The 22,608-nt window shown below is 38.3% G+C and overlaps 1 protein-coding gene across 3 annotated transcripts in view; it reads right to left on the bottom strand.

Moving 5' to 3' along the window:
* The window catches only part of SP3 (Sp3 transcription factor), a 54,851-nt gene extending 32,498 nt beyond the window's left edge, over nucleotides 1–22,353 (bottom strand). Inside the window, exons 1-4 of one of the 3 annotated variants that reach the window (XM_081143047.1) lie at nucleotides 21,654–22,353; nucleotides 20,911–21,053; nucleotides 20,271–20,396; nucleotides 10,598–11,957 (exon numbers count right to left, since the gene is read on the bottom strand). In XM_081143047.1, the coding sequence (XP_080999173.1) occupies nucleotides 10,598–11,957; nucleotides 20,271–20,396; nucleotides 20,911–21,053; nucleotides 21,654–21,660 (1,636 nt within the window). In that variant the 5' untranslated portion in view covers nucleotides 21,661–22,353. The remainder of the gene's footprint in view (nucleotides 1–10,597; nucleotides 11,958–20,270; nucleotides 20,397–20,910; nucleotides 21,054–21,653) is intronic. The other 2 variants (XM_081143048.1, XM_081143049.1) reach the window with 2 other exon arrangements.
* Between the last annotated feature and the right edge of the window lie 255 nt (nucleotides 22,354–22,608).

Raw genomic sequence — 22,608 nt, 5'->3', positions numbered from 1 at the left:
CATCACCTAGAATACTGTAGTACACCCTCAAACATTTGTTGACTAAATGAATGAATGACTTCTCCAATCCAGGTTGCTGGGAGGATGGTACTATTCATCAGAGGAAAACTTAATGAGATTTATGAAAAGTGTCACACGTCGAGTACTCTCATAAACTAAAGTTAGATACAAAAACTGTTCTCACCAACCACTAAGATGACAAAGTAATTTAGAGATTAGCTTTAATAAAGTTATTTTTTTAGATTAAAAGTAACATGGCATGATAAAACAATGTATCAAAGAAAGCATTCTAATTAAAATCACACATTAGGTGATTTCCATTCTGTTGTATCCATCCTAAATTCTAATTTGCATTATTACTAACTACATTATGTGGAATAAATTTGTTTAATCACAAATTCAATGTACTAAATCAGAAAATTAGTAAATTCAGCAAAAGGTGAGGGGGAATTTAAAAAAAAAATTAAAAAGTATTTAAAAGCAGACACTAAGCAGCCATTAGTTGAAAATGCATCTAATGAGTTTAATTAGTTACCCTCTCTAAGACTCCATGGTTATTTCATATTGCCACATCAGAATAATAATTATATTTACCAATGTTAAATTAAATAGATATATGAGACTGCTGTATTATACTCAAGGACTTACTCAGAGATCTGTGAGCACTATTTTTCCACAGACTACTAAGAAAATAACAAGAGTGACCAATAACATACAGTTAAAATTTTTTTTTTTTTTTTTTTTAACCCTCACCCAAGGATATTCTTTCATTGCTTTTCAGAGAGTGGTAGGGAGAGGGGAAAAGAAGGGGGAGGGCATCAATGTGAGAGAGACATAATCAACTGGTTGCCTCTGGCACAAGCCCGGACCAGGGCCAGGGATCAAGCCTGCAACCAAACCCGGGACCCTTCAGTCTGTGGGCTGATGCTCTAACCACTGAGCCAAAGTGGCAAGGGCTAAAATGATTTTAAGGCACATAATGGATTCTAGGTATTTTTTCAGTCATAGAATAATTTGAAATCCCCAATTTCTTGCACAAACTGTTGAACTGCATCAGATGGTTTGTAAATTATATACACTAAGCTCAAAAACTATGCTTCAAAGTTTTAAAATTCAGTTTTGCTCACACACACACACACACACACACACACACACACACACACACACACACACAAAGACTGGTAAGAACTTACATGTACTAAAACTTACCAGGACCAAACTTAAAGGCAAACAAATGAAGAATATATTTATGGTGTGTGACAAAACAGTAAATAATGACCTTAATATATAAAGATGTCATTTTTTTAAAAAAATTCTCTTACAAATTAGTTGTAGGGGGAATACAAGCAAAATACATAAAAGGCAACTGACGAAAGAAACACGAACAGCCAATAAACATGCAAAAAATGTTCAAGTTCCTTAATAATAAATGAATGCATTGCTTGCTTCTTTTTTTAAACCCTAAAACTTTGCCCATTTGATGCCCTATACTCTCATACAAGGGTGGTTAACTAGCATTTTTGCAATATATATAAAAGCCTTAAATAGTAACGTTCTTTATTCAACAATTAAAAATGTGAGCAAAGATTTCTACATAACAGGAAAAATGAGAAATAACCTAAACTCATAACAAAAGAGGATTAAGCTAAACCATGGAACATCCATACAAAAATATTTAGTAAGAAAACCAAATCATATTTTAGAAAACTACTGGTGTAGGGAAATACACACAACATGTTGTTTAAAAAAAGTTATAAAGCTGCTATGTACATGACCCCAATTTCATAAAAACACATTACATATATGCACAGAAAAAGATGGAAGATTATATAGCAGAATACCAACAGATATATCACTAATTGTTTTTTCCTGTTTCCCTTTTAGGGCTGTCCTGAATTTCTACATCTGCTATTACTCTCTTTCTTTGGAGCATTTCTTCTCCTTTCCTATTCTGCTGCTGCTGTTGTTGGATTGATAACTTTCTATGTCCTGCCTCAGTTTAGAAGTTCAAAATTACACTTTTATTCTCTTAAAAGTGACTTACATACACATTATAAAGTTCTGTTAAAAAGCTAAAACTATTCTCTATAAAGATTATCTTCTTAAAAATTCCAAGAGCCTTTACCCACAGACCAACGCCCCCATATCCATCCCACACCTCTATTTCTTTGTTTGCATGCTTAGCATTCTATTGCTTCTTAAACAACATAAATATTAACTACCAAGAATAACTGCCATGAATTAAAACACAATAGATAAAAAATGAGTTCATGATGATACTCCAAAAACAGAGAATCTCTAATGACAGCTCAGACACCAACACATTCTGAAAATAAATAGGATGAATGTAATAGTTTATTCTGCCTTTCTTGTACAAAATGTACTTTAGAATACTAAATACAAATGGCTAATAAGAGAAAGTTCTTTACGGAGGAATCACAGCTATAAATACAAAAGGATTGAGAAAAATTAGAAAAAGCCCATTTTGCAAACCTTAATGAAGTAAATGAATCCAAATAACAATGAAAAGTTGCTAAAACCATTAGTTGAAAATCTAAAACTGGGAGGCACATCAACCAATTAAATACACAGTCCTTGTTCGAATCTTAATTTCAACAAGTCAATTCTAAAGACATTTTTCAATCAATTAGGGGAAACAGAACATTGCAAGGATATTAGAGATTACCATTAAGGGATTACTATCAATTTGGGGTACTGTAAATAATGGTACTGTGCATATGCTTTTAAAAACCCCTTATTCATTCAAGAAGATTGAAATCATATCAAGCATCTTCTCAGACATTCACATCATGGAATATGCAGATGTAAAAACGAAGGATCCCTTACCCTTCAAGACAGCATGGTGGGACATGGAGAGTACTGTGCTATGCTAGGTAAAATAAGCCAGTCAGAGAAAGACAAGTATCACATGATCTCACTCATATGTGGAATCTGATGAACAAAACAGATCCAGAAACACAGAAACGTGGAACAGACTGACAAATCTCAGAGGGAAGACGGGTGGGTAGATGGGAAAAAATTAACCTAAAAACTCATATGCATATATACATGACCCATGGAGACAGACAAAAGAGTGGTGAAGGCCTGACAGGAAGAGGGGAGGGGGGCAGGGATCAATGGGAGAAAAAAGGGTACATTTGTAATACTTTCAACAATAAAGATAAATTTAAAATAAATAAATATCCCTTATTCATTAGAGCAGCAGTTCTAAAACTTAATTTGATATCAGGATCACTTTATATGTTAAAAATTACTGAGAACTTGAAGGAGCTTTTGTTTATGTGAGTTGCACCTATTTGCCAGAGAACAGGCATGAGGGAGAATGACTGAAGTAGCACATGGTAATGAAGGGAGTAATGAAATGATACTATACCTTGATTATGGTGATTACACAACTGTGTGCAGCTATCAAAACATGCAGAATTTATGCACTTTTTTAAAGGGTGAATTTTGCTACACGTAAATTGTCTTTTAAAAAAATGAAATTTTTTTTAAAAAAATTTGAGGACCTCAAAGGACTTTTTGTGTACATAGTACATATATCTAGCAATTATTTATAATATTAGAAACCAAAACTAAGATCATTTTAAAGGTGTATTACTTATAAAATAAACTTATTAAATGTTAACATAAGTAACATCTTTTTATGAAAAAAATATTTCCAAAAAATTTAGTGAGAACGCTGGCTGGTGTGGCTCAGCTGGTTGGGCTTCGACCCTGCACTGAAAGGCTGCACCAGTTCAATTCTGGTCAGGGCACATGCCTGCACTGCGGGCTTGATCCCTAGTCAGGGGCATGCAGGAAGCAGCTAATGGATGCTTCACTTTCACATAGATGTTTCTCTCTCTACACATATATCCCTTTCCCTTCTTCTCTCTCCAAAAATCTATAAAAAATTATTTTTTAAAAAAATTAGTGAGAATAGTTTGACATTTTTGCAAATCTATTATCTGGCTTTGTCACTGTTCAGTCTGTCGTGTGATCTATCACACATCATGTATCCTCTGGAAAACTCCACTGTACACTACTTGTGAGGTAAGAATGGAACAGGCAAATAATATCCTAGTAGTAGTATGAAAGTATCCTTCACCTCAATGACCTCCCCATGAAAAAGGGTCTCAGGGACTCCCAAATCACACACTGAAAACCACTCTATTAGAATTTGGGGTAAAAGTATACAATGTCTGGAATCTGCTTTAGGAGAGTCCAACAAACATTAAATTTTAAATGGTAGGAATAGAGGAAACAAGAATGGCAGAATATAAGGTAACTTCCGAAGCTGGGAGGTAGTTACATTAAGGTGCATTACATACGTCTTTGGCTTTTGAGTATTTTTTAAATTTTCTGTAACTTTTGAAGTTACTGATATTTTACAGTCAGTTAAATCATTCATTTTTTAATCTCCTCCTTTGATCACTACTATTTCCTCAGTTCCCACTCATTTTCTCTGGATCTAATTTTCCACTTAATCATTCAATAGTTAGTTTAGTAAGGGTCTTTGGATAATAAACTCTTAGTCCTTCAATATTTTAAATATCCTCATTATACCCTAATTCTTAAGTAGGCGCTTAACTGCATATAGAATTCTTGGCTGCTGATTATTTTCTCTCAGTAGTATGAAAATGCTACTATACAATCTTCTGGCTTCTGTGTGGCTGACAGAAATTCATAGATTTGTAATTTCTTTGTTAGTAATCTGTCTTTTCTGAATATTAAAATTTAAGATCTCTAGAATTTTAATATAAATAGAGGTGGGCTCATTTTTATTTATCTTAATACTTGAAGCAAAATTTTAATCTAACAATTATATTTCTTCAACCCCCCAAAATTCCCAGCCATTATCTCATCAAATACTGCTTTTTTTGACATTCACTTTACTCTTTTCCTGAAATTACTATGTGGTGGCATGCATATATATGGATTCCCAAATGAGGAGTTCAGAATTAGAAACAAAGTTTGGGTACACCATACGATATCTAATTAAATGTCCTCAGGTTGTGTTTAATGATAAAACTTTAATTCAACATATAATGGCAGATTGGTCTTCCATTTGTATAAGAGGGCTAAAAGATCTACCAATTACTTTATATCAGCATAGATCATATTCACATTCCCCCCATAACACACACACTCTTTAGCTCTAAAATGACTGCATTTTCTACCATACATTCCGCTTTTCATGCAATTAAGTTTCACCTTTTAGTAGTAGTGCTTGTACATTTCTATAATTAGCCAGTTCTGATATGATTCCTTAGGTAAAACCAATAAGTTACTTTTGTTAGAATCACCAATAAAAATGTTTCAGAAGACATTTCCTCCATTTACCATAAAACAAATACATATGGATAGTGTCTTTCCCCCCCAAAATGAAGAAAAAAAAAAAATGAAGCAAAAATAACCAAAAGGGGGGTAGATTACACTATTGATGTAAGTTAAACAGAACACCAAATCACTGTGAGGGGAGCAGAAAAAGACTAGTAGTTGTGAAGCCTTGAGACAGTTTTCTTCCCTACCCAAATGTGGCAACAGTAAAAGGATTATTACAAGAAAGAATTATGTAAAATAGTACAGTGGTACCTCAGTTTTCTAATGTAATCCGTTCCGGAAGACCATTCGAGTTCTGAAACGTTCGAAAACAGGGATCAAGAGCCAACAGCTAGGCCTCAGGATCTTGCACTCAGTGAAAGCCATGTGTCATGTTCGACAACCGAAGCATTTACTTCCGGGTTTACGGTATTCGTAAACCGAAATGTTCGTCAGTGGAGACATTTGAAAACCGAAGAGCCACTGTATTTTTAAAAACACCTAAATAGTACCTGACACAATAGGAGTACATAAGAGAGCTCTACCTTTTGCCCTTCAATACTTAAATAATTATAAAGTTTTAAAACTTCAATTTTTTGTAGTGCTTCCATTCTATTAATTTTAAAAAACACAGCTACCAATCAGTCCATAACTCTGCAGTTTTCCATGGATAATGGGAATTCTAAATATTGGTTTTTGCTTTAAAGTATTGATTTCTATAAACCTCTCTTCCTAACTCAATCACCTAACTGCATTTTAAATATGGCCAGTGTTAAAGGATAACTCTGTATTTAGATAAAACAAAATCTAGTAGAGGACTAAAATTTGAGACTGTCTTGGTTTGAATTTGGGAGAAATTTTCTAACTAAAAAAGACATTGGAAAGATATGCAAATTCATACTTGGTCTCCTCCCACCCAGTTTCAAAAATACAACAATGGCAAACTAAAACTAAAACTTCTAAAACAGAAGTTCTCTAAAACAACAGGCATTCTCAATGGACAAGAAATGAACAGAAATAAAAGCAGTGAGTGAGGGTTGCAGTTTTGGGTCTGATGAGCATTATGTCCCAAGAAAGATGAGGGTTTGATTTTTAAGGCATAAGAGGCTCTCAACATAATCGTTTTCATGAGGAGGGGCCCAGAGTCAGATTCACTGCTTAAAACAGGGTAAAGGTCATTTTTGTAAAAAGGGAGTTTAGAAGAAATTCCAAAGCCCAAAAATGTGCATTCCCATGTATGTGGAAAATTGTTACATTAATTCCATACTTACCAAAACTAAAAATGCAAACCAATGATGTCCAAGTTTTCAGCATTTCATATGGGCATATATTATGCTCTATAATCAGATTAAGTTTTTACCCTTTCAGGTGAAAAAAAATACATCCTAAAACGATTTATCTTCCTTCTTGACAATTAAAAAGACTACACCAAGAGATGGTTTTCCTATTATCATATATTCCCAAAATTAAAATTTCCTGGTTTTTATTACTAAATATGCTACTGTGTATCCTGCAGCATTTTAACTTTTATTTTCTCAAATTCTTTCCTGATTTCTTAAAACTGGGACCAAATTCAAATTTAATGGCCTTCCAGAATGCTTCTTTATTTTACCATTCGTTTCCACATTCAATAAACCAAATCACCACTTTTTAAATTCCTTTTTGTATCTAATTCATACAGAATTACTATTTTGATAGTATTTTAGAAATAAATTACTGTACTAAAACACCTAGTGCTTTATACCACTCTGATTTCATGAACATAAATCCACGAAACACAAATAAACTCACTAGAGATGTTTTTCTAACATATAGAACTCTCTAACCTTTAAAAACTTGTTTCTAAAAACCATCTGCTATGTCTTCAGAAGTCTGTCATTCTACTAGTAGTTCTCAAACTTTTTAGTCTCAGGACTCCTTCTAAACTCTTAAATATTACTGAGGTCCCCAAAAAGCTTTTGCTCATGTAAGTTATATATTTTGATATTTACTGAATTAGAAATAACAGAAGTTTTAACTTAAAAGTAATGAATCTAAAGATGTTAACACAAACTAACGTTTTATAAAAAACAACTATTTTCCAAAAATATTAAAGTTTGATGAGAAGAAAGGCCATGTTTCATATTCTTGCAAATCTCTTTAATGTCTAGGTTAAAAGAAGACAACTAGAGTCTCACATTCGCTTCTTCATTCAATCTGTTGCAATACGTGGTTTGGGCTGAAGTATACGAAGAATATCTAGTCTCACAAAGACATGTGGCTGGAAAAGGAGTAATTTGATTGCTTTTCAGACAATTGTGGGTATTCTTTTGATACTATACTGCATTTGAGAAGAAGCAGTTTCTTAAAGGTCTGTTTTGCAATGTAGAATATGAAACCATACAGGGGTAAACTTTCCATATGTTTTGTTACTGGTCTACCCCTAATTGTAAATGGATCTTTTTTATCCATGCATGATTTTGTAACATGAGCTGGTCATTTGAAAACTACTGGTTAACTGAGTAATCATACATATCTTCCAAATGTTATCACATTTTATCATAATATGCTATCCAAAAAAATCCTATTTATTAATATCCCTATCCATCTCACCAGAAAAGTATTTTATTATTAACAAGCTATCAAATTAATAATAGATTCAAGTTTCCAAAATTCTAATTTTCATTATAAAACCCAAATTTTACCACTGACAACAAATACTGTCAGGTTTTTTCCTTTAAAGTAATGCTCACTTAATTCATTTTTTTAAGAATGATCTCCCTTAAATACATGAGTCTCCCAATAACCATAGTTTGATAGTCATTTTTTTCAAGGAAAAAGTGTTTCATGAAAATAGTATCTAGGTTCAAGCTTGCAACTCACACATCTACGCAATTGAAAAAAAGTATTTTTTTCTAATATAATCATCTCAAAGTGCTTTATTAAAGCATACTTTTTATCACAAAAAAATATGCAGCAGGAACTGCAAATCAAACACAAGATATCACTTCATACTCATTAGGATGGCAATAATAAAAAAGGGCAATGATAACTGTTGGTAAGGATGTAGAGAAATTGGAACCCCCATACATTGCTGGTGAGAGTGTACAAGGTGCAGTCACTTTGGAAAACCACTTTGAAAGTTCCTCAAAATGTTAAACATAGAGTTACCATACCCTCTAGCAATTCCACTGCTAAGTACATACCCAAAAGAAATGAAACCATATTCACACAAAAAACTGTACACATAATGTTCATAGTTCCATTGTTCATAGTAGCCAAAAAGTAGAAATCCTGTCCAACAGATAAATGAATAAAACGTGGTATATTCATATAATCGAATATTATTCAACCACAAAAAGAATCTTGAAAATATTATGCTAAGTGAAAAGAGCCAGACACAAAAACTACTTATTACATGATTTCGTTAATATGAAATGGAATTCCACTGATACGAAAGGCAAATCCAGAGACAGAAAAGAGATTGATTGCCAAGGGTTAAGGTGGGGGATAGGGGAATGAGGAGTGACTGCTAATAGGTATGGGGGTTGGGGGCTGTGGGATAAAAATGCTCTAAAATTAAATAGTGGTGATGGTTGCACAAGTCTGTGACTGTATTAAAAACCACTGAGTTGTATACTTTAAAGGGTGAATTTATGGTACGTTACTTAATTTCAATAAAGCTACTATCTTTTTTAAAACATTCAGCACTCAAGGTTCAAGATTTAGTAAAAATAACTATTTTGACTGGTTTAGCAAGGTCATTCTTCAGTGAAACGCATTCCTGCAAATGCAATGTCATAAAGATATAAATGGTATAGTTTTGTGCCACTGCTTTGATTTGTGCTAAGACACAAGTAGTTTTAGCCACCATCAGTGAAAATGTCAATACAATGAAAAAGACAAATAACTTTACTATTATTTTTAGTATTATTATGAAAAGTAGTTTGACATCAAGGACCTTTAAGAGTCACAAATATCCCCCAGAGGTCCACAGACCAGACTTTCAGAAGTGTTGCTCCAAACCAGCTTCAGAAAACTAAAATGCAATTAAAGGCTTTCCGAGGACAGATCTGAGGCTTTAAGACAATTCCAATTTTCTAAGCATGTATTACAAATTTCTCAAAAGAAAAAAGGTAGTCTTTATTGTGATGGAAATTATTTCAATAAATTAAATTCAAGCATCTCAATTTAAGAGTTTAGAATCACTAACTTAATGGAAGGTTAAAATTTGCAAAAAACCCCACCCTGCCAGAGTGATTCAGTTGGTTGAGCATCCTCCTCCTGTGCACCAAAAGGTTGGCCGTTTGATTCTGGTCAGGGCACATACCCAAGTTGCAGGTTCGTGCATATGGAAAGCAACCCATTGATGTTTCTCTCTCTCTCTCTCTCTCTCTCTTTTTCCCTCTTTTGCCTTCCCTCCCCCTTCTTCCCTCTCTCTCTCTAGAATCAATGAAAAACACATCCTTGGGTGAGGATTTAAAAAATAAAAAAAATTAAAATCTCCACAGAAACCCAAGTAAAAGTAAGGATTTAATACAAAACATTCAGTAAAACGTTGTCTAAATAAGTAACATTATAAGATAATGACAAGAGTATTTCTTTTAAAACTATACTATTCAATTCTTGCACAAGATTCAAAGAGTAGAATTCTGAAATTTCTACCCATACTATCAATAACATGTTTAGCACAGCAAAGTTCAATGCCCACTACACACTTATAATAAACTATCAAACAATCAAAGAATTTTAGGTCTAGAAGTTACCCTACATATAGTTACCTAGTCCAACAACTCAATTTTACATGATGAGGAAACTGAGTTTGCAAGAGAAAATCAAACAGCTAGCTAGCTACTGGCTGAGACAGCATAAATAAGATTCTTTACTCCCAGTACCATGATTTTAATTTTACTATGCCAACCAAATTCCCCAGCCAAATATAGTGCAGAAAACACTTAACTTCTACCACACCAAGGACGACTAAGACAATTTACCCGCCAAATAAAAATGTTGTAATGTTTGACAACACCAATCAGATGTGAAAACAAATACAGAAGAAAAAAATACAAATATGCTGGGCATGCTGGAGAAATAAATCCTTTACTTCAAAAGCTACAAACTTTCAATGAAGAACAATTTGGAAGACACTTTGATGTCTACTTTCCATACAAACTTAGGGCAACGTATCATCACCTTTAAAGATAGATACCGATGAACACCTAAAGCAAAAAATTTCCCTATGTATTAACGAATCACTGAACCTATCTATGGTAAAACATGACTTAAGGCTTACCTGCAGGACTGTCAGCATTCTCTCCTGGGTGTAGCTGTATACCAGTAGAATCTATAGAGTTTACTGTAACTGTCTGTAGATTTGGCAACTGACCAGTGCTTAGACTAACTGGAGTTGAAGTCAAGGCTCCACTTGCTGCAACTTGACCAAGCGTGAGTGTCTGAACAGGTGTCAAAGTTATTTGTTGGGCAGCAGTATTCTGTATTTGCAAATTCTGCAAGTTCTGGACCCCTTGTACTTGAAATGTTTGCCAGGTTATCTGTCCAGAAGGGGTCACTGTCTGTGCCTGAATTAAAAAGGTTCCAGGATTCAGCTGCAACTGAAGATTTTGCAAAGCCTGTTGTGATATATTTTGACCACTGGCTTGCACACCATGGATTGTCTGTGGTGTAATACCTTGCACAATTTGGGCTTGACTGGTTGGCTGCTGAGACTCTTGAAGTTGTAGATGTTGTACAACAGGCTGTGCTGTAGAAACCTGAATATTCTGAGCCTGTGTCTCTTCAGAAACAGGCGACTGGATATAATTTCCCTGAAGATCTGAAGAATGGACTTGCCCACTAGAAGTAGTCAAGCTATTTGTGTTTTGTTGCAATATACCTGTACTATCTATAGTAACAGGCAATTGTGATGAAGAGGACGTTGGCACAAATAAATCTGTATCAGTATTAGTTTCATTAATATCAGGAGAAACCCGCTCACCAGTCCTTTCTGAATTGTCTGAACTATCCATAGCTTGTCCTGTGTTTATTAAATGTCCATCGGCATTAATGCCTGCAGTCATTGTCTGAGAACTGCCCGAGAGTCCCAAAGAATCTAGATCGACACTGTTGATTGGTACAAAGGTAATATTTCCTGGCAGACCAAGAGGCACATTAGCAACTACTTGGGTTTGGCCAGGAAAAGATGAACCACCAATTGTAACTCCCTGAACCTGGACTTGACCAGTCTGTGGTATGAGATTCTGGATATTAGCAGGAGGTGTTCCAGAGGCAAGCAAGCTTTGATTAGAGCCAGGAATGATCTGAATTTGACCACTTTCTTGATTTATACCTCCATTATCTGAAGTGCCTGTGAAACCAATCTGAACCTGCTGACCATCTGTTGACTGAATCTGTGGTATTACTTGATATTGAACATTGGACACTGTACCATTCGATGACTCTGATCCTGGTGCAACTGAAAATATTTGTTGATTCTGCAAATTCTGAAGGGGAAGAACATACTGCCCACTCGAAGTAGCAGCACTTGGAATCTGTACTAGATTACCCGCTTCATCTTTTATAGTTGTAGGTGTGGCTGACAAAACCTCCCATCGGTTTGGTGTTCCTCCTAACTGTGCAGCAGCCAAATCACCTGTCTGGAAGAAGAAAACAAAAATTGTTTTGTGATATATATTTGTGGTATAGTTAAACCAGTCCTCAAAACTCTAAAAACTGATATAAATCCTACCACCTAAAAAGAAAAGTTCTCTTAATAATACAGTGGAGTTCAAATACAGAAGTAGTACTATATAAACTACAGCTGGGTAGTTCAGTTGGTTAGAGTATTGTCCTGATACACCAAGGTTGTGGGTTCAATCCTCTTATCAAAGCACATACAAGAATCAATGAATGCATGAATAAGTGAAACAACAAATTGATCTGGATAGCTCTCACTCACTCTTTCCCCCCTCCTTTCTCATTCTAAAAAAATTAAAAAATTAAAAATTTAAAAAATAAACTACAATAATTATCATTTCCAATTTTGTTATTATAAAGATAACTCATGCTATTTGAGCATGAAAAAAAACTTCAATAAGAATAGACTGCTTTATGACCACAAATTGATCTTTTAATCCCTCATCTATGATCTCTAAAGCTATTAAAATAGAAGTGGCTAGAAAAAAATATAAACAACTCAAACCAGACATACCTCAAACACTGAAAAAGAGTTCAAAAAATATACAATGCATTAAAAATATGTCACTAAATCAGGTGCATTATGTATGAGAAAAAAAACATTTTTAGTGCAGTGTTACCAAATCATCTAAATTAGAAAAGTTGAGATTTGTATATTATGGATATAAACCTTAAATCAAACAATTAACAAAGCAACTCTTTTATGATATGTATTAATGTACTCCAGAGCAAACTTATGGCTAGGAATATCTTACTAGCAATCTTTATTTTTTCGGTGAACTACTTTTTAAAAATATGACACCTTTAAACACTTAATGAGAAAAGGTTATTGCCCTGTTACCACATGGCAAAGTCACCCCATCTGAAAAATTTTTCTAGAATCCAAGAGCTGGAGGATATAGACTGTGGCTTTACCTACTATTCTACTTAAGTTTGGAGTCAAGTGCCTGGCATATACATTTTGCATTCTGTGACCTACTGGAATCTCAGGTATCGCCCCCAAACTTTACAGAGTAAGACTGGAAAAATACCAATGTAGGAAAGCAAAAAGCAGTAAAATCCTACATGTCAATGTCAAAGGACAGATATTTTTAGGGCATAGTAACAGTAATGTCTAACATTTAAGCTGTTTTTTATATGTCAGGTACTATAATCAGGGTTTGTAAGATTTTATCATTTACTCCTTACAACAATCCTATGAGGTAGATGTTACCATTATTCACATTTCACAGAGGAGAAAATCGAAGGACAAATCACAGAGCTATCAAATGCCAAAACAAGATATAAAACTAGGCCAAGTCTAACTCCAGAACCCAGGCCCTTAAATACTATACCATACTGTCTCCTGCTAAGACCAGGGGTAAAGACATGGGGAATGAGACCCTGTGTTAATTACTCACCATCAAAATAAAACGATTCCTATCCCACTTCCTTGTACATCTATGTATTATTTCCTAAAATGCCACATATCAGTAGAAAATGACAGCATAAGCATATCTAGCCTAGCATTCTCACCCTAGGGTTCATGCTTGAGTTTCAAAGGATCTTTGAATCCTTTAAAATAGCATACCAACTTTTTGAGAAAGTGCGAATTACAATGGGTGGGGGGGCAATAATCTAGGGTTCCATCATATTCTCAAAGGGTGTCTGAAGATCTTAAAAGTTTATTAAAAAAAAAACTCACTGCCTAATTTTAATGTTGAAGCACAAAGTATATATTTCAAAGTAAAAACAGTATTAATGACTCAATTCAAGATATTTACGTGTTATCTGTCAAAATGAAATACACATATGAGTAAGCCCATGAGATACACAATTTTTTTCGTCAAATGGTTCACAATCTATCCAAGCAGACATACACATACATGCTACTATATGTGAATACTGGTGCACACTAACCATATGATCAAAACACTATTTGGAAACATAGAAGACTGAAGAAAAAAAAAGATTTTGCATAAGATATATTTAAAGTAATCTTTGAATAAAACTTAAGAACTCATTCTGGACAGTTAGGAAATAGAGACAGAGAAATTAATAAAGATGTAGAAACAATAAAGTCACAGACAAAAAGAAATATGTAGTTTGGTGTTTAAGAGAGGATCCAGAAAAGGCTCAGATTCAGAGAAAAGTAATGGAGAGCAGGACTAGACATTTTTATCAGGGCCTGTAGTAAATGGCTTTGTAGATCCTGCTAAGGAGTTTGGACTTTATCCTGCAGACAGTGAATGAAAGCTATAAAAGGTTTTTAAGCAAGTGAGTGGTGCAATCAGATCTGTTCTATAAAGATAAACTAAGGCCCAGTGAAGGAGACTGAAAGGCGGAAGAGAGTAAACGCAGAGAAACTGTGGGACCCAGTACAAACATCTAAGCCTGAACTAAAATAATGACCATTTAAATACAATCTTTTAAATTTACCAAACTTAAGTTATTAAAATGAAGCACCAGACATTAAAGTCATGCTTCATTCTTCAACTTCTATCTGGTACAAAAATTAGGAGGTTAAGTCATCTTTCCCTATAACAGAGTAACAATTCACATTTCATTTCAGTCTCTTGGCATTTTAAATGAACTAAAGATATTTAAATGTATACTTTATACTAAAATCTGCAATAAAGTATAATGTCTAACATCCAATCCTTATCTTAAGGTTATTGATCACCTTTAAAGAATCAACTGTTGAATTTTTTCTGACCAGCATTAAATTTACAATTATTTAACTTATATCAAATATAGTGTCTCAGATACAAATTAACTTTTTAATACTGACATTTAGACCCTTTTCATCTTTAAAAAAAAAGGTTAATTTATGACATCTAAAATAGTTTTTATTAAAAAAAAGGGTAGAAAGGTATTCAACCATCACTGTGAACAGCTTTCTAGCCATGAAATTCTTTGAATACAACTACTCAAATGACAACTGAGTAAATACTACCCAAGCACCCCTCTTCCTCTCCAGAAGCTAAATAAAAATAAATTGTAGTACCACTTTTTTGAACAAAGCAGGTCAGTAATTGAATAATTGAAGAGAAATCCCTCTTTCAAAAAAAAAAAAAAAGAAACTAAAAAAAAAAGGAAATCCCCAAACCTAGGACAAAATGATTTGAAGATTTTTTAATAAACTGAAGGTAGAAAACACTTACAAAAAACATACTTATGCCCTGGCCGGTGTGGCTCATTGTTTAGAGTGTCCTCCTGTGCAGTGCACTGAAGGGTCAAGGATTCCCAAAGAGGGCACATAGGTTTGATCTGGATGGGTTGCATGCATGAGGCAACCAACCAATTGATGCTTCTCTCTCACATCGATGTGTGTCTGATGTGTGTCAGTGTCCCTCCCTCTTTCTCTCCCTCTCCCTCCTCTCCCCCTCTCCCCCTCTCTCTCTGGAATCAATGAATAAAAGAAGTACTCTTGAGTAAGGATTAAAAAATGTGTGTGTGTATATACATATATATATATATGTATGCATATATTTTTACGAAGCACAAGCCTGGGGGCGGGGGAAGGAGCTGGGAACAGCAAGAGAAAAAAATCCAGCAATAAAAAAGATTTTTCTTTAATGAAATAATTTAGTTTTAAAAGATTTTCTGTGTTAATTTTTTTTTTTAATCCTCAACCGAGAGTATTTTTTTAAACTGATTTTTAGAGACAGAGGAAGGGAGAGAGAAACATCAATGTGAGAGAGAAACATAGGTCAGCTGCCTCCCCTATAAGCTCCAATCTGGGAATTGAACCTGAAACCTAGAATTGGACCCGAAACCTTTTCAGTCACAGGTTGATGCTCCAACCAAGTGAGCCACCCAGCCAGGGCTAAGTGTTCATTTTTTTAAAAATAGAATGAGGAGCCCAGCCTGGCTTGGCTCAGGGGTTGAGTGTTGACCTAAGATCCAGGCAATCAGGGTTCGATTCCTGGTCAAGGCACATGCCCGGGTTGCGGGCTCTATCAATGACTCTCTCATCATTGATGTTTCTCTCTCTCTCTCTCTCTCTCTCCCTCTCCTTTCCTCTCTCTGAAATCAAGATATATTTTAAAAATAATAATAATAAAAAATAAAATAGAATGGGGGAAAACACTGAATCAGAAAACTGCAAGACTTTCATGATTTAAGCTAAGACCATGCATGGAAAAGGGAAACATACTGCACTAGAGAGAAAAGAACTCAGAGCTGAGTTCTGGTCCTAGCTAGAACTGTAGAATTGTGTGTGATTTAGAGTAGAACTCAATTTTCCTCTGTTAAAAATGAGGAAAATATTACCTTACAGGGTTGTAAGAACCAAAACTGTTCAGCTTTATAAACTATAAAGCATTATACAACCCTAAGGCATCATTATGATTACTAAGATTTAAGGACAGATTTGAAGAACACCCATAGATGCCTAGCACAATTCCTGGCACAAAGATCAGTAAGTATTTGTTGAATGAATACTTAAAGATATCTTACTTTAAAATCATTGCAAAGAAAACAATAGAAAGAATGGATCAAAAAACTGACCTTGAGATATCAGTCTTCTATGTAAAGCTCTATATCAATTTTAAACCTATTTATTTCCATAATTCCACAATGAATAAGCCCCAAGTATTTCAAACTACTAAGTCTACTAAGGCCATTCACTTGTAAGAGAAATTTCATCAGCAGCATACCACTAAAAGAGATAAAGTACACTAAATACCAAAAGGGACAGGGATAAATTAGAAAATCATCTGAGACCAAAAAGAGCTGTAAAAATGTCTGCTGTTAGGCTATTTGGAAGCATTATACAAACAAAGGAAGAGAGACATAAAACCACATAACCCAGGCAAGAACTAGTATTTGGTTTAGGTTCAAGACAACACTCTATATAAGCTTCACACTAAAAGAAAAATCCACTAGTATTTCTCTCAGTAACTCTAATATTCTCATTGGACAACTAACAAAGTTGTAACTGAAGGTACTCTAAGGCTCCTTCTGCATATAAACACATAATCATACACTGAAGGGACCACAACCAAGAGTAGCCCAGGAATGTTGCAATAGCAATTTATTACAGGGGCATTCTCCAGTACAACCAAGCATAAAAATGGGGGTAGGGTGGGGAGTTGGAGGTGAGAGGAAAGAAAAAAAGGTTATCTTCTCAGATAATACCTGTAAATTAGGAAAAAGAAAAAATTTATACCATTTATTCCATAGCATTTGAAAAGGATTAACTTCTCAGTTCCCACAAATGGCTTTATATGAAAGCTAAACAGGCAAGGAAGGAGTGTAACCATAAAGAAAGTGGGAAGCTAAGGTGGAAACAAACGAAAAACCATTCTTAGGCAAGTACATACTCCTCAAGTTTCTTGAAATCTTCAAGGAACACTAAAGAACTTCAAATAAAAACAATTACCCAATGAATTCGTTACAATGACAATGCAGATCTTATTTTAAGTAATGGTAAAAATAACCTTTTTAAAATAAGCTATTACTCATTTTTCAGCTCACCAACATTTATATACTAAATTAATGAACATTAAATTTACAACCTAAACTGAAGATCAGGCAAGAACTTTCATAATATGTACTTGTGCAGCTTATTACACTAGTGCAAATGAAATAATTTAATAATCCACAAGCACACACAAATGCAAAATGGACAAGTTAATACTGCATAAAGGTCTACTTTATTCCATGTCCTGACTTATCACAAAAGTTGACTATACAACTTTTCATAATAAAGTAGAAAGGAGCCTTGCCATCAAACCAACATTGGGAGTCCATGTTGTAGGGCAATACAGGTGCGATTGCTTTGAGATTAGACCTATTCAGTACTGTACTGAGGGGTATCCATTCTTGGCCAGGATCCAGGATGAACCCATATCATAATAAATTCTAAATTTGAAATATTTAAAGCAAATCTCCAGTGTAGGTGACTGGCTTTTCAATGACCTTTTAATCCTAAAATACCAAACTAAACTGGCATTAAAATTGAAAATGTATACATTTCACTTGATTTTAAACACAACACTACTATATGCAATGTGTTACCCTGGATTGGATCCTGGAACAGAAAATGGGCATTAATGGAAAAGCTGGTGAAATCAGAATAAAATCTGTAGTTGATACCGTATCGTTAATTTCCTAGTTTTGACAAATGTACCATGGCTATATTAACATTAGAGGAAGCTGGATGAAGGGCATAAGGTAACCCTCAGTTCTATCTTTGTAACTTTTCTGTAAATTTAAAATTCTTCCAAAATAAAAGTAAAAAATTTTTAAAACATAGCTACAAAAAAAAGCTCTCTATAGACCTCTCAAGATGCCCAGTAATTTGAGTAATTAAAGACAGATGATCTAAGAATATTTTTAAGTGGGAAAAAAGCACAAGAAATCACTTAAATTCTCTCTCATTTTCTGAGATGTACACGTCTGAAATTCATTTGAAAAGGAAAAATAATTTTCCCATTTGCTAAGGCAAACGTATTCAAGCCAGTCTTGCCAAATTTACTCTGAAAAATTTTATGCATGGGTACCAAACATACAAAGAAAAAAATGCTCCAACTGATTCTAGTTCGTGCTCATCTGGAGGGAAATATGTATCAATAGAGATCTGGTAGTTCAGAGGAGCTGAAGAGGCATGTAAACAACTTTTCTACAAGTGATACATAGCCAGAGTCGGCTAAAGTTGGAGATAATATTCCATTCCTGGGGCTGAGATTCACATATACATGTACATATTTTCACCTTCACTTCCTCCTTTACTTCTCCCTTCCCCCACCAGTGAGCTACCTAAACTTGGTAAGTTGCAGTTACAAGAAGTTTTTTGTTCTAATTGAAAATATTAAAAGGTAAGTAGAAGCAATCTGACTTGCAATTTTACTTATGCAGTGGTTTCAATCTGTCATGGCACTGTAGGGCTAGAGGGATATAGTTCATAAAAAAGGTTTATGAATCCATAAGTTGTTTAAAAGTAACAAACAGCTCACACAAATATAATTTTATGCTTTTACATTTTAATCTGTGTACAAAAGCACAAAATTTAAAATCATACTATTAAGACACTAAAACCATTCATATCTTTCTACAATATAACTTGAAGCACTAAAATTACAAATACAACATTTAACAATATAGCTTAACTTCAGTTTCACTTTTAATGCCTAGAAATACTAAGAATTTCCTGCAGACTATATAAAATATCAAACTTTTTTGTCTACAGTGACTACTTCAAAATACCACTACACACAAATCAATTCCTAAAATCCACCTCAAAAAGATCGGGAAAGATTTCAATTACTTTAGTAAGTAAACACATCTACGTGTTACAATAATGCAACAGCAATGATTCAAACAAATATAAAATTCACAAATAACAGTCCTAAAAGCTGTTTTCTAGATCATTTGTATTAAGCCCTCATATAATGCTGGTCAGCTCCTCCCCCTGCCCCAGACACTAAAAACACTACAAAAAGGATCCACCAAGTCCCATCAGACTAGCTATCATAATAAAATGAAAATATGGCTTTGCCAACCAAATTCAACTGTTTAAGTACGGTGTGCATTAGCATGCATGGGAGTACAACTTCTTGCACGTACTTTTGTTTCTGACACTGGTATTTATATTCAACTTCAAAAGCCAAAGTATTATCTAAATAACTTCACCGATTTCAACAGTCACTAATTAAATGTTTCACTTACTCCACTTATGAAAAATTACTGCAAGAGTCTGCAAAAACTAAATAAAATTCAACAATTTAGAACAGTCACTGAAAAAGCACTCAAAGTGTCCACTCCTGCATACAAAAGGACAATTCAAAGAGTAAACCTTCATTCCCTTTTTTTTTTTTTTTTTAACGATTTACGGTTTAAAGTAAGTTCGTTCTAGTAACTTCCAGCAGAAAAAGCTCCAGGTTCAAAAACACTAAAAGCTAAAGACACTGCTGCCTCTAGTTGATACTATCTATGGCCGATAGGCTGTGCTTGAAAATTTTGTAGTGTTCAGGGAAGGAGTTTTCAGCAGTGATATGAATTGCTCAAACATCCATTTTGGAGTCCTCCACCCCCGCCCTCTCAGACTTCATTTTGTAGTGAATTTGGATCGAGTTCCGCAGTGACAATTTAGAGAAGCCTGGGCTGGCTTCTAATCCAAACAAGTATGCGAAAGAGCAGGAAAGGGCGCCCTGGCTGCGCGATCCATTCGAATCGGGGAAGGCGCGGGCGCCCGGGAGGCCTTTTGGGCGGCGGGAGTGCCGCAGGCCCGGGATGGCGGGCGCTGGGCCTCGGCGGGGGCGGACCGCGCGCGCGCGCGCGAGACTTACCGCTCCGGCAACGGCGGCGGGGGCCCCGGCTGCGGCGGCCGCCTCCTCCTCGTCGTCGCCCGGCGATGGCGGCCCAATCTTGCTGCAGGTAGCGGCCAGTAGAGCGAGCGGTGACGGCTGAGTGTCCTACCCCCGATGGGCGGGTTCAGAGAGAGAGACAGGGGGAGGGGGTGGCGGTTAGGGCCGGGCCGCAGCTCACACAGGAAGTGCGACTCTGTCCTCGCAGGCAGCGCCGGGGCGAGCGCCAGCCCGCGCTCTCCTGCTCTCCTCCTCCTCCTCCTCCTCCTCCTCCTCCTCCTCCTCCTCCTCCTCCAACTCCTGGACTCCGGCTCGTGTCCTCCCGCTCGCACGCACACCCGCTCCAACGTCCGCGGGAAGGCGGGCGGCGGGCTGCGCGCCGGGCCTCCACCTTCCGCCCGCAACCCACCTCCCGGAGGGCGCGCACACACATACACACATACACACACACACAAAAAGGCGGCGGGAGGGGGAGAGCGGGCGGGGTCGGAGCGTTGGCGCCTCGGGCGGGCAGCTCCCGGGGCGGGGGGAGGGGAGGAGAGAGGCGCGGAGGGAGGGGAGAGCGAGGGGAGGAGAAAGCGGCGCGAGGGGGGAGCCAGGCCGGGGCTCAGCCGCTCCTCACCTGGGCCGCCGCCGCCGCCACCGCGCCGTTTCCGTGCTGCTGCTGTTGCTGCAGATACTCGCCGTGGCCGCCGCCGCTACCGCCGCCGCCGCTGTCCACGTCTAAGGCAGCCATTTCCTCTTGTTTCACGGGCTTTTCAGGAGCTGCAGGCACAGCGCGGGGGGGGGAGGGGGGGAGGAAGGCGGGTGGAGGAGAGGGAGGGGGCCCGCGGGCCGAGTCGAAATTATTCCGAAAGCCCGGACCGACTCCCCTTCCCCTCCCCCACCCGCCCCTCGGCGGCGGCGGCGGCGGCTCCCTCCTCCCCTCCTGCTGCTGCCCCCGCCCGCCGCTGCCTGTAACCCTCCTCCTCCTCCTCTTTCCCTCCTCCTCCTCCCCGCGCTGCCCCTGCCCCCTCTCCTCTCCTCTCCTCCCCTTTCCCTCCGCGCCGCTCGCTCTCACTCGCGCTCGCTCCTCTCGCACCGTCAGTCACTCACACGCCCGCCCGCCGCCCGCGCCCGCACACAGGGGGATGCGCTCCGGGCGGACCCGGCCGCCCGCCCCGGGGCCCGGAGGGGACACGGCGTTGCTGGGGCTTGAGGGGTGGACGGTGGCTGGCGGGGGAGGGAGTGCGGCTTTCTGCCTCTCACAGACACTCGGTCGCACACACGGGGCCGGGAGCCGCCGGCGGCAGCCTGGAGCTGGCTGTGGTCGGCGGCAGCGGCGAAGGCGGCAGCAGCAAGGGGTGCTCTCTCGGCTTTACGTACCGGTCATAGTGTGTTTAGGGCACCTCAGGCGGGGCTCCCCGCCGCCTTACACATGGTGAGGAGCGAAGGCGGCGGCGGCGGGAGAGGATGCGGGAAGCGGCGGCGGACACGGCCGGAGCGGTCCGGGGATTTTTTTTTCCTATTTTGATTGACTGTGCGGGAAACACAAAAGGTGGAGCCTCCAGCCCAAAAGGGGGGAAGAGGGTGACAGCCCGCCCGGAAGTCCCGCCCCTCTTCTCCGCGGTCATTCGCCGCCACGCTCGCTGTCGGCAGCGCTCATTGGTCTGGGTGCCCGTCCGTCGCTCGGTCAGGCGGCGCGCTTCCTGTTTGCCCCCCGGGTGGAAGGGAAGAGACAATGAGCGGCCTTGGCGGCGTAGGTTACCGAAAGCGGCTACGGCTCGCCTGTTACCCCGCTGTGCCCGACTCGCTCGCCGGCCGCCGCTGCCAGGCCCGAGGCGCAGGCCTCTTCCACCTCGCAGGCGCTCGAGACAGGCCTCGCCAAGCTGTAGAAGAGCTGAGATGGGGAGGAAATCTGTCCCCGGTGGCTCAGCTCCACTCGACGCTTTCTCCATCCCGGTGGCAGCCTCGGCCGGATCTCCCCAGGGCCTCCCGCTCTCGGAATCGCCGCTTCCCTGCACTGCTAGGAGGCCGCCGCCGCTCAGCCCCGGGGCTGCTGCCGCAGCCGCTGCAGCTACTGAGCGAACCAGACCCGCCCCGCGAGCCGGGGGGAGGGAGCTGGTATTGGGGGAGACACCCCCTCCGAGGCTGGCGGAGGATTTTCTCTCACATTCAGCTCATAGATTCACAGTCCCAGCCATCTCGGTCCCATCCCTCGTAGCCCCAGGTTTCCTTCCAATTCATCTCTCACTTTTTTGTACCCTGGAGGCAGGCATTTAAGAACAAAACAGAAATAATTCACCTCACTAGAGCAGCGCTTTCCTCCTTGTCAGTGGCA

Source organism: Miniopterus schreibersii, assembly GCF_964146895.1.
Source record: "Miniopterus schreibersii genome assembly, chromosome: 7".
Lineage (NCBI taxonomy): Eukaryota > Metazoa > Chordata > Mammalia > Chiroptera > Miniopteridae > Miniopterus > Miniopterus schreibersii.
Note: the sequence above shows the minus strand (reverse complement) of the source record. Positions and strands in the feature narration are given on the sequence as shown.